Raw genomic sequence first — 12,631 nt, 5'->3', positions numbered from 1 at the left:
AGCTTTGGGGTTGGGGCTTTTTTTGTTTGGGTTTTTTTTTTTTGTGGGTGGGGGAGTAGGGGCTACAGCTCCATCTTTTCACATTGGGTAAAAAGACAATGAAATGAGAGGCTCTAGCACAGCAGATTTAATGACAGGCATGTGGATCAGTCATCTGGTGTTGTGTGTAGCTGAATTTTAAGGAGCTTGGATGCAGCACTGTGCTCAGCACAGGCTCAGAGCAGGACACAGGCAGTGGAGGCTGGAAGGGAAATGCAGCTTCATGTGCTACACCAGAGTGGGGCTTTAGCCCTCACCTGCTGCAAAGTCCTTGGGCAAGGACAAGCAAAGCTCTGCTTTGAACTTCTCATTTATCCTGCAGTGGCAACAACAGAGATGAAAGGCTGCATCTGAAGGACAAAGGATTTAATCCAGCACGATAATTTTATGTTCCTGTCTCAGTAAATGGGAATATTTTACCGTGGCTCAGGCTTGAACCAAACTGCTGCATAACCCTGACTTCCACCTTCTTCATTTCATTTCTTGCTGCAATCAGGATCTCTTTTGTTCGTGGCTGTAATAAAGAGAAAACCCAGACTTAGGCACCAGCAGAATCAGCAGCTCCAAAGTCTAAGCCCAGAGAATGAATGCACACTGAAAGCACAGCAGCTTTTTGTCCTCTTTTCATTAAGAGAAAACAAATCAAGGAGATTATTAGAGGAGAAGAAAGGTGCTGCACTGCAAAATAGTAATTACTTCAATTATGAGAAGTGTTTGTACACATGCACAGAGATGACCCCTTTTGGCAGAGCACTTGGTAATGTTAGAGCTGAGGAAACTCAGCCAGCAGCTAAATGGAGAATTCAAGTTGTGGGAGTCACTATCTTGAATTTTTTATTTAGTATACACTAAACTGACTTTGCCTTGAAACGAAATTCAGTGCTGAATCTGAGTCATAAAATCTCTCTATTCAAAAAAGGCTAAAAAAAAAAAAAAAAAAAAAAAGCAGTGGCTTTTGCATCATTATAGGGTTTAGATAAAAATTACATAATAAAATATTAAAGGGTAAAGTATTGAGTTGCCATGCAGCAAACTGGGCTGTGTCAAAATTTAAAAACTGTGAGTCAGGGAGAAGCTCTGAAGCAAGCAGCATGACATAGGGGAAGGGAGGCAGCGGGATCTGTGACTCAGACAAACATTTCAATGCAGGAGACACAGGCAAACAAAAGGATCCTGGCGCATGTGATGTCAGCAAGCAAACGCTCCCGTTTGGGAATAAAGGCTTCCTACGTATTGCAGGGCAGGAGGAGGGGGGGGGCTGGCACCTCTTGCCTACGTAGCCACGAGGAAAACCATCCATTAGGAATGTTGGAGCAATATTTTCAGGAGCTCTCCTGGTTCCTGGTGATAGCTGCTATCTAAGGGGTTTGGTAATTATGGAAAAATCCATTTCTGTCGGCGCATTGTGCTGGGATTTAACACCCTCCACACGTCCTTCCGTGTGTGAGCAGAGTAACAGTGTGGCTCCCATATACTATTAATTTCAGCTGACTGGTGGTTTTAATTTTGTTTGTAGTAGAGTAGCATCCAGAAGCCCCAGCTGAGATGCTGATCCTGTTATAACAAGATAAATGGTCTTGGCTGAGTAAATGTTAAAGCTTCCAGTGTTATGGGCATCGTTATTCAAATAAAAAAGATGCACAGTTACTGGTTAACAGTGGGAGATACAAAATGTCCAGAGGAAATATTGGAGGCTCTCTATGCTGAGATTTTTTAATTTTTCTCTCTTTTTTTCCTATTGAAGCTATTATAAAAATCAGCTCTGCAGACCAGAACTGAGAGAAGGATCTGTTGGCGGAGACAAAATTAGATTAAATGAGCCAGATTTCGTTCTCATCTGCTGGAGACAAGGAAGCTGTTCCAGGCTCAGAATTGCAGAGAAAGAAAAAAATTGACCATTGCCTCACCAGTAAATCTTCCAGGCAAGTTGATTTTTCCCCATATGTGCCTGGAATTCTCATGCATGTCTCAGCATCAGTGCCCAACAGTGAGGGGCAGAAGAGAATTTTATTACTGCACAAAAAGTGAAATTCTATGTAGCCAACCTCATGGCACTGCATCAAAAAGAAAATGGGTTGTTTGATTTGCTGCTTAAGTCCCAGTTTGCTGAAAGCCAAGGGCTTTAACTGTCATGCTGAGTTTGAAATTATTCCATTTTGTGGGGACGACATTTACTTGTGGTGGAGGAACTTATTTTGTCACCACAACAAGAATCCAGATCCCACCACAGGCCTTGGCAGCAGACAAACACTGCGGTCACAGGAGAATTCTCAAGCCCTGAGTCCTGCTTTGAAATGCTTTAGTTTGGACAGGGAAAATAACAATTTATTTGTTCCTGATTTGATGTGTTTTGCACCTTTTCCATTATGAAATAGTGAGGAACCTGCAAGCCTCTAAGTAGAGTAAATTGGAGAAAACATGGAGAAGAAATAACGTCACTGGAGGTACAAAGGTGCAGCCAAGGTTCAAGGTAGGAAATCAGTCTCCTGTTGAAGTCAGTCACAAAGTGATTGATTTGTGTGGAAAGGAGATTGGGCCACTAACCTGAGTGCTGAATACAGAGTTGAGAAAAGTACATTTAAAATATAACTACCATTTTCCTGTTCAATTTCAGTTCCTGTTCCTTTAGTTATTTTACTGGGGGATTAAATTTAGGATGAGATTTATTCTCAGGTATTTCGTGGATTAACAACAAAGGTGAAATCCTTACTGCCTGCTTTTTGAACTCCATCCTTGTCCTGAACAAAAGAAGATAGGAAAGTTGCAAGGGTTCTCCAAAGAGACTGTCTATCCTGACCACGTTCAGGATAAAATAATTCTTTAGAAAAGCACATTGAGAGGTGTTGTACTGTTTAATTCTATATGAAATTGTGTTGGGTTGATGTGGCCAGAAATGTGTATTCTAGCCCCATCTGTTGAACCCAGGTGGAGTAGTGATTTCCTTATCTCTGTGGCACATACCATCTGCTAATGGGTCATCTTTAAAACAAGGTGAGGCAATCATCTTTATCTTTCCACAATCCATCCTCCCTCCAGGAGATATCATCTGCTGCTGGGCCACTGAGTCCCACTGTATGACTGATAAAATTACATCATCCCACTGGGAGATGCTGCAGCCAGAGGAGGAGCCAAGCCTTTCCTACTTAAATAAAAAAATGAGATTTTGGACAGCAAGTTACCCATCTTTCCACTAGATTCCAGAAGAAAACCAGCACTTTCCACATCATCTCTAGACCTTCAGAAGAAAACTGCACCTTTCTACAAGACCACTGCTTCAGCTGAGCCACATCTGCCACTGCAGGAGGATGCAGCCACCATTTAATGGGACTGCTGCCACCACCCTGACTGACTGATGGGGTGACAGCTTGGATTCTGACTCCGTCAGGGATGGGATTGTTCTTTTGTAATACTGTATTTCTATTTAAATTTTCCTAGTAAAGAATTGTTATTCCTAATTGCCCTATTTTTGCCTGAGAGCCCCTTAATTTCAAAAATTCTAATAATAATTTGGAGAAAGGGGGTTTACACTCTCCATTTCAAAGAGAAGCTTCTGCCTTTATTGGCTGACACCTGTCCTCCAAACCAAGACAGAAAGACACGTGGTAAGTTTAGAAGTATGGTTTGATACTTTCTTATCCTTGGAGAGGAACGGAATAAACAGAGCACTGCTGACATGGCAGTGACACAAACACTACAGAAGGGAAATAACAATCTTTAAAAGGATGAGAAGCAGGGGGTCAGCCTGTGTTCCCAAAGCAGCAGGGCCGTGCTAAGCGCCCCGCGGGGAGCCTTGGCTGCAGGGGAAGGCGGCGCTGGCAGTGCCGGGAGCGGCCCCGCGGCTCCAGAGCCGCTCCAGCTGCTCCCTGCTCCGGCTTCCCTCTGCTCTCCCCGCGCCGGGCACTCGGTGGCTCGTGGCTGCTGGCCATGCACTCATTTGGGATGATTAGGGTCAGGGGAGCTGGCTTCCTTTGGCTGCAGCAAGATGCCTGCGTTCATGTTCTCTGCTGAAGAATGAAATCACCGGGAACTGGCCTCTTTCCCAGTACTGAATTTCACCCACAAATGCACCCACTGTTAAACTGTCAGCTCCTGTCTTGCTTCCCACAAGCAAGAAATATTCCTACAATATCCACTATCTATCTATTAGAGAGCTTAAGCTCCACACATAGTTTGAACCCTATCTACTGAAATAATAAATGGCATTAAAACCAATAGTTCCATCATTACACAAGCAGTAAAAATGTTAGATTATGTGCCAAAAGAATGCATGGAAAAGTCTGTATTTTACTAAGTCATCCTTCAAGAATTATAGCTAATACTGCTCATTTTATTACAAGAATTACTTGCCATTGATTTAAACTGAACCAAAGAAGCATTGAGATATTAAAAAAAAAAATAAATCACATTTTAGTTTCAAACAATGAGAAGGGGGAATGTTTAAAATATTTTATAACATATATAGGAAAGTAAAAAAGAAACTCTACAGACCTCAACAAATGGTTCTGCCTCAACAAATGGGTCTGAATGTTTTTTCTCAAAGGCCACAAATATGCTGTTTGAATACTTGCTCAGTTTCCATTATTTTGGAGGTTTAAATTTCTGACACATATCCCTCTAATACTCTTAATTTATTTAGTGTGAACTGCTGCAATTTTAGCAACACAGTTACAACTACACTCAGTAATTCTTTTTGTATCATATATGTTACTAAATTAAAATGGTTTGGGCTAGAGAACAAGTTGTCTCCTTAGCAAGAAAATGTCTATAAAGTGCAATGTGTCAATAAGAGATTGTAACACTTTTTTTAATCTTTTTACTAGATAAAGTTACTGCTTACTACACTTTGATAGTAAGTGTTATATTGCATAAATCCATCTCTTTAAGGCCATTCATTCATGAATTTGGGAAATGAACAGAGGTTTTTGTGGCTAAATCATTGGGTCTGAGACTGTTGAAAGAATTTAGAATGAGCTGCATCAATGGGATTTGAGTGGGACATTAATTCAAAGCACTCCCTTTCCTGAGCAGGGGTCTGAATGGAAGGCTGAACATGGAATTTTCCTTTGGGATGGGACTGGAAATTTCCATGACAGCTGGAAGTGGGATTCAGGCCTGAAATCCCGTGTTTTGCAATGTATGGGAATATTTCAGAATGATCTTCAACTAATAATCTGGAAAAGCTGACTTGACCTCAAAAAAATTAAAAAAAAAATAGTAAGAGGAAGAAAAAGAGAGAATTGCTGTCTTGACATCCCAAAGAAATCCTTGTTATGGTCAAGGAGGCAGTAAAACTGTGGTGAGAGAAATTACTTAGCTTTTTAAAGCTGCACTTGACCAGACTGAACCTAAGAAAATGAACTGCAGTTTGATAGATGTTGACTCTGCCAACAAGACTCTTCTTGCTGTTCCTCACAAATTCTTGCAGTCTTTAGTCTTAAGCAACTGGAATTATTAAAGCTGAATATAGCTGCTAAAATTAATTCAGGTTTACTGCAAAAGCCCTACTTTTTGAAGAAAGAAGCCCTACTTTGAAGAGGCATTTACCTTTGGATTTTTGCCATGAAACTCATTTGTATGGTATCAGATCATGTATCACAGGTATGTTAAGTATTGTCAAAGCATTCTTCATGACCCTACCTGTCTTCTGTTTATCAGGCCATAGGAGTCACTTCCAAAGATTACAAAGAATTTAAATGCACTTCTTTTTGCCCTCCATACAATTCAGGTCACCTCCCCAAGGCCTGTTCAAACCCTGCTTATTTCTCAACAGCAAATGAGAAAGAGGAGGGCATACATTTAAGGGTAAATGAAACAGATTTCTTTTAAAACAATGCTGTAAAATGTTCTTTTTTTAAACAAAAAGCAACACCATTAAGCTGAAAAGGATACAAACACCTGTGTTTTCTTCTCTGATCAAGTGCAAGCCTCATTCTCCAGATGATTTCCAATGGTCTCAGACTCAGAATGCTGTGAACTGTGAGATTATCCCATCCACCTCCCCTCATCCCATAGAACCATCCACCCAATGACAACCAGAGCACAGCCAGGCACTCTAAATTTAGCTCCCAGAGTTCCTGAACACTCCAAACATTTCATAACAGCACCCAGCAGACCCTCTGAGGGATCAGTGGGTGCTCAGAGCTTCCTTTCCTGGGCAGCACCCAGGAGCAGGGTGGCTCCTCCTGGGGGAATTGGCCACCCCAGTGGCCCCACAGAGAGCAGGGCCAGCAGGTTCCTGCTGCCTGGCTCAGCCACACCACCCACAGCCACCGTATGCTCCGTGTTCCAGCTTAATGGCAATGGCTTCCCACCTTTCCCTGCCAGAAACAAATGTCAGCATGGCTTGGAGCCATCAGCTCCCTATTTCATATCAGAGCAAAACAATCCCGGCTTGACCAGAGTGCCAAAAGTTGACAAAGTGTCCTGAGAGTGGAGTTCGACTCTATTTCATTTTAATTAGTGTCTTCTGCCACGAGACAAATGATGAAAAGCACATGGGGACTGCCAAGATGAATCAAGGACATCTGGTAACTTTAACATTTCAACATGAAGCAGAGTAGGTATTACTCCCAATACTCTTCTGTGCTGTTTGAAACAACTAAAAAGATATATAAAATTTAAAAAAATTTAGAAAAGACTGCCTAAATTATTTTTAATCTCTTCGTAGGTAGTTTTAATTGCTGTTTGTCATAAAACATGAAGCTGATCTTGCATCTTGTTGAATCAGCTGTGACTTCCCTATGACATTGTAATAACAGGAATTTTTATAATTCAGATCGTATTACATTAAGATTATCTGGATTATAGTTTCTTAGAAACTCCAACTGCCTTTGGATTCTGAGTGAAAAACAAGTGGCCATGAAGTTCAAACTGCTTTGTGATACTTGCATTGATATACATCCTCCTGGGGCTTGTGACTCACTGATGATGCAGAACACACAAACATTAAAAAAAAAAAAACAAAACAACAAGATCCAGCAGTGACATCCTCAGCTGCAATTGGGAGCTCTCAGCTCAAAACAAATTGCAGTGTTTCTTACCCTTCAATGTTTCTTACCCTTCAATGTTTCTTACCCTTCCATGTTTCTTACTCTTCAGTGTTTCTTACCCTTCAAACCCACCTGGCATTCCCTAAATAAATGAGTGTTAAATAGAAAATAAAGAAAAATATTGCTTAGAAATAACCTTCCAGGACAAGCAATGCGATTTTCTGTCACTGTCAGCTGTGAAAGACTAAGACTAAGTGTGACAATCACATTTTTAACTCTCAGGGCTTTTACATATTCACAAGATTGCAATATGATCAGTCAATGCAGTTGCCGGAAATATTCTAAAATTAGTTTGGCTCTAAAATAATTCACCAAACAGATTTACAGGAGCACCTGACGTGCAGAGGTAATTGCTACAATGCAGAGAACAACAGGTTTCAGCAAGACACTGTCCTTGTTACAATACATAAATATTTGAGGATCTTTTTGCATATGGGGCCCGTGATTTGGACATTTTTCAAGGTATATCTGACATTAAGGATGTATTTCCCTCCCATGTGTACAAACTATTTTAAATGTGTGGCAATTATACCTGTTCATTATTGGTATTTATGGACCTGATAGCTCTGAAAATAGCTTTCCAGAAGTAATGAATAAAACAAGTCAAAATGCCTTTCACAAATGAAAGACATTTATTAGACAGCAAGAGAATATTCACTACAGTTTGTCTCCCACTGACAGGTTATCTTTTAAGTTTTGGTTGGTGTAGCAACTTTAGCTTCTCACAAGTGAGTAGATGTTGTGTAATACATAACTTATCATAAGGTCATGGAATGGTTTGGGTTGGAAGGGAACTTAAAAACCATCTATTGCAATTCTTGCCATGGGCAAGGAACTTTCCACTGGGTGTCCAGAGCTCCATGCCGGGATGGGGCAGCCACACCTTCCCGGGCAACCTCAGCACCCTCAGAGCGCAGAACTCCTTCCGAACACCTGAACTAAACCTACCCTCCGCCTTGCTCAGGGCCGGTTCCCCTCAGGAAAACCCGCTCCGGTGTCACTCCCGCTCTCCGAGGCTGCTCCTGGCCCGGCGGGACAGCGGCGTCCCCTCAGGGCCGGGCCCCGCTGCCGCCCCGGCCCCGCGCACCCTCCGGCAGCCGCGGAGGCGCCGGCGGCGGAAGCTCCAGGGAAGCCCCGAAGGAGGCAGGGATTAGGTAACAAGCGATGTGCGCTCAGGTTTCCTCCGGGTTCCTGCGAGGAACCTACGCGTCTGGCTGCCTTCGCATGACTCATCACAGCGGCGCGGCTGCCGCCGCTCCCGCTCCCCCGCCGCTGCCGCGGCCCGAGCCGCCCCCTCGGGCGGCCGCCGGACCCCGCCGGGCGCCCCTCAGCGCCGCGCGCGCTCCCGGCGCCCAGGCGCGCTCCCCCCCTCCCCGCACCCCCCGCGGCGTGCGCGGCCCCGCGGGCCCGGCTCGGGAGCGCGCGCGCAGGCGGCGGGAGGGAGGAGGAGGCGGCGGCGGCGGCGGCGGGCAGGGAGCTCTCTGCGGGCGCAGTGCTGATCCGCCGGCGGGCGGCCGGGAATGCGAAGCGATGGCCGCGGGCGGCTCGGGCAGCGGCGGCGGCGGCAGCGCGGAGGAGAAGACCTACCGCCGCTTCCTCGAGCTGTTCCTGGGCGAGTTCCGCGGGCCCTTCGGGGCAGAGCCGGAGCCGGAGCCCGAGCCCGAGCCGGAGCCCGAGCCGGAGCCGGAGCCGGCGGCTCCCCCTCCCGCTGCCGAAGCCGCGGGCGACGCTGACGAGGAGCCCGGGGCAGAGGGAGAAGCGGGAGCGGCCGCCGAGACGGAGGAAGGAGAAGGCGGCGAGGGCGAAGCCGGCGACCCTCAGCCGCCCGCCCCGCCGCCGCCGCCTCCGCCACTGCCCTCACTGCCCCGGCCGCTCTCGGAGTACATCACGGAGGAGGAGGTGGAGGGCGAGTGCCTGGACCTCTGCCTGCAGCAGCTCTACAAGTAGTGAGTGCCGGGCTGAGGGGAGCGGGACAGGGCGCGGGGCTGAGGGGAACCCCCAGTGTGGGGCTGAGAGGAACCCCCAGTGTGGGTGTGAGGGGAACCCTCCAGTGTGGGTCTGAGGGGATCCCCAATGTGGGACTGAGCGGACCCTCCAGTGTGGGTCTGAGGGGATCCCCAATGTGGGACTGAGGGGACCCTCCAGTGTGGGTCTGAGGGGAACCCCTAATGTGGGGCTGAGAGGAACCTCCATTGTGCTGCTGAAGGGACCCCCGCGTGTGGGGCTGAGGGACTCCCCAGTGAGGGTGAGGGAATCCACAGTGTGGGGCTGAGGGATTCTGCAATGTGGGACTGAGGGGAACTCCAATATGAGACTGAGGGACTCCTCAATGTGGGGCTGAAGGAGGGAAGCGAGGACAGGAAGGATCCCTGAGGCAAAAGAGTTCAGGACTTTGGTGGTGCTGAGCATGCCGGGGTCACAGCGTGTCCCTGCCCCAAGGAATCCATCCTCTCCCTCTGCTTCCCTCTGGCCGGGACAGAGGAAGGGAAGAGACAAGGGAGAGCCACGAGCATCCATCTGGAGAGCAGCTTGCTGGGGAGGGAGAGCGGTGGGGGAAATCTCTCACGCTCTGGTGCCAAAGCAAGGAGGGGGGTTTGCCTGTGGTTGATTGTGCTGGGGCTTGAAATTGAAATGTTCCCCCTGTGAGGACTGGTAGATGGGGGAAACCTCTGCCAAAAAGGGGAAAAGAAGAAGGGGCAAGGAAAGAGGCGGTCAACCCCCTTCACCCTTCCAAAAAAAACCCACCGCACACGGAGAAAACCACACCGTGTATTCACAGACTGGGGAGAAAAGAGGAGTAGAAAACCTTGGGAGAAAGCTGTCCATAACCATGGGGATTTTTCTGCCGTCAGCTGGGGAAAGCCGGCTATACTCGGTTCTGTACGGAGGCAGTTTCCAGATCTGTGCTTTCTAAAGGCTGGTGCATAAAGAGGAAACAGATGGGATCTATTCCCAGTGTGGAAAGTCTGTGGACTGAAACCTAAAGATCAGTTACCAGTGCCTTGTATTGTGCTCAGCTCCGGCTTTGAAGGCTCGAAATAGAAACGGTTGTTAGTGGCAATTCTTTAGGAACCTTTTTAAACTGATGCCACAGGAGGAGACAAATGAAGCTGTGAAAATCTGCACAGCACACCGGGGAGATTTTCTGCCATTGAGCCGGTAATTGTAATGAGAGGTGTTACTCGGTCGCAGAAATAAATAAATAAAGAGAGAAAAGAACCGGGTTTTTACAACTGCACGGTGTGTTTCTATCCAGTTCTCAGCTGCCCTCTGCGTTTGTGGACGATAGGGACAAGACAATGATAGCTGCAGAGGACAAAGCTCTCCTATTCACACATGCTCGCCCTGCCACCTTTGGAAAGTCTCTGGAATACAGCAGCACATTCACAGGATGTGGTAGGGAGCAGAGAGGCAAGTCCCTTCTACCTATTTAGGACGTGTTTTGTTGGGTTATTTTTAAACAGGCTTGTGAAATCCAAAGTCATGGTAGTGGGAATAAAGTTTTAGACGTGCAGAATTTCTGAAAGTATATTATTTGAAGTAAAGCTATGAAATGATTTTGAACTGGAATTCCTCCCCCACCCCTTCTCTCTTTGCCTGTCCCCATACCCCAGATTCCCCAGTTTCATGGTTGAAATTAATAAGCCAAAGAAAAAAAAAGACCTTTTGAGAGGAATGTTTTTATAGAGACAACTCTTGCCAGATTGTGGCTCTTAGGGTTTTTTCAGCCTTTAGTATAAATCTTTGGATGGCCACTGAATGAAGCATCCCCTGGCTTTGTTTGTGGTGAAATCAATGAAATCAATGCAGGCTTCCTTCTCTAGGCAAAAACCAAGGTCCACCTCAAAATCAAGGGAGCAGAGGATTATGTTGGAAGAAAATAGTTTCCTAAAGGCTTAAATAAAACATTTAAAAATATTATTAGCCAAATCAAACAACCCCTAAGACAGAGCTAAACTGAAATAGCTTTTTCTTGAATGATGGTGGAATCTGAGGTAAGTGCAAATATGCAAAAGTATTCTTCAGGTATGGTCCTGTATTTTTAGTTCACTCTCCAGTCACCAGAGAAACTTAAAATGTGACAAGACTATAAAACAGGCAAAAGCAGAATGTTTTCACCCTTTACAGCCAAGGGTTCAACTTGGCTGTCAGATGGTTCCAGAGGTGGGAAACTTGATGCATGTGAATAAAGCAGCTCTTGTGCCAAACAGTTATGAAATAGTTAAAATTAAAAAATAAAAACACATGAAAACTCCTGTAAAAGGGAATATTTCCTTGGTTTGTCATTAGCAGGAGAGACTATTCTGAAGGCATGTTTTCTGCAACTATATATTAGTCAAATGAATGGTTTGCATTCTATGTAGCATGAAGATAAAACCCATTGCTGTGAAAAATCCAACAGCTGTTTTTCAGCTATTTTAAGCACAGAGCTTTAGACCTTTTTGAGGAAAGTAAGACCATTTCAGAAATGAGAACATATTGCTAATCATGACAAAATATAATGTTCTCCTGCCACTGTGTAGATCAGTATCAGAGAGTTCTTATTTATGAGATTTTCCTGCTATTTTCCAAGAGACTCATATTCTCCTTTGAGGTTTCCTGTTCCTGTTTTTTTGTTTAGTTTTGTTGTTTTTGTTTTTGTTTTTTTCCCAGAGGCAACATATGCTTGGAAAATTAGATTAATGTAATCTTTATATCTGTCTAAATGCCACAAAATGGGCACAGTGTGACCCTTCTTAGTGACCCTCCACTGAATGAAACCCATCAATAGGAGGTACATTAGATGGAGAAAACAGTCAGAAGGGGATTGCCTTGGAACATTGGCTGATAACCACAAAATGAACTTTCAGGCTACAGCTAGACCATATTATCATGAGAAAAATAGATAATTTCCATAATTTCTATGTAAAAACAAACATACTAAAGCTTTAACATGTTAAATATGAGACTTCATCACTTGCTCCTGCTGAATCAGACCTGATTTTTGACTCATTCTAAAGGAAGAAGTTACTAACTTGATATAACAAAGTTCCATATCATGCTCTGGTCTCTTCCTCTTCCTACTGATACTTTTATTAAACCTGACACATTTCAAAAGCCAGTTCTTGACAAGACCTTCCAAAACCAAATCAGCAAAGTTGTGCTTGCCAAGAGAGGACACAGCCAGACTCTTACAAGTTGTGTCACCAGGAAGAACAAATTTGTCTTGCTGCTACACTTAATTTTTTTTTTTTTTTTCCTGTGCAAATGAAATACTTTGAAAAATTCAACTGTATGTTCTTGCTTCTCTTTTTCTCCTTTTTTGCCCCAAGCTTTAATGGGAATAAATCTAGTTGGTATCATTTCTAGGTTCAGGTTTATTTTCAGTAATTTTGGAGGTACAACATTTGTGCTTTCAAATGTTATTTAGGAATTCAAATTTAATTCAAACAAGATTAGAAAGTAGCCCTGCTTCTCCAGTGTTGAGTTTGCAGAAGATGGTAAGTAAAATCAAATTAAAATTTATTGTTACATCATTGTAAGTGCTTAACTGAGTCCCTGAT

General features: G+C 44.6%; 2 protein-coding genes across 2 annotated transcripts in view; one reads left to right on the top strand and one right to left on the bottom strand.

The window, feature by feature from the left end:
* Positions 1-8,117, bottom strand: part of TEX14 (testis expressed 14, intercellular bridge forming factor) — a 52,206-nt gene extending 44,089 nt beyond the window's left edge. The window contains exons 1-2 of the mRNA XM_079324852.1: positions 8,037-8,117; positions 460-553 (exon numbers count right to left, since the gene is read on the bottom strand). The gene's annotated coding sequence lies outside the window, so the exon portion shown is untranslated. The remainder of the gene's footprint in view (positions 1-459; positions 554-8,036) is intronic.
* A 110-nt stretch (positions 8,118-8,227) lies between these two features.
* PPM1E (protein phosphatase, Mg2+/Mn2+ dependent 1E) overlaps positions 8,228-12,631 on the top strand; it is a 55,385-nt gene continuing 50,981 nt past the window's right edge. Inside the window, exon 1 of the mRNA XM_079324856.1 lies at positions 8,228-9,034. Within this exon, the coding sequence (XP_079180982.1) occupies positions 8,253-9,034 (782 nt within the window). The 5' untranslated portion in view covers positions 8,228-8,252. The remainder of the gene's footprint in view (positions 9,035-12,631) is intronic.

Source organism: Erithacus rubecula (genome assembly GCF_903797595.1).
Source record: "Erithacus rubecula genome assembly, chromosome: 22".
Lineage (NCBI taxonomy): Eukaryota > Metazoa > Chordata > Aves > Passeriformes > Muscicapidae > Erithacus > Erithacus rubecula.
Note: the sequence above shows the minus strand (reverse complement) of the source record. Positions and strands in the feature narration are given on the sequence as shown.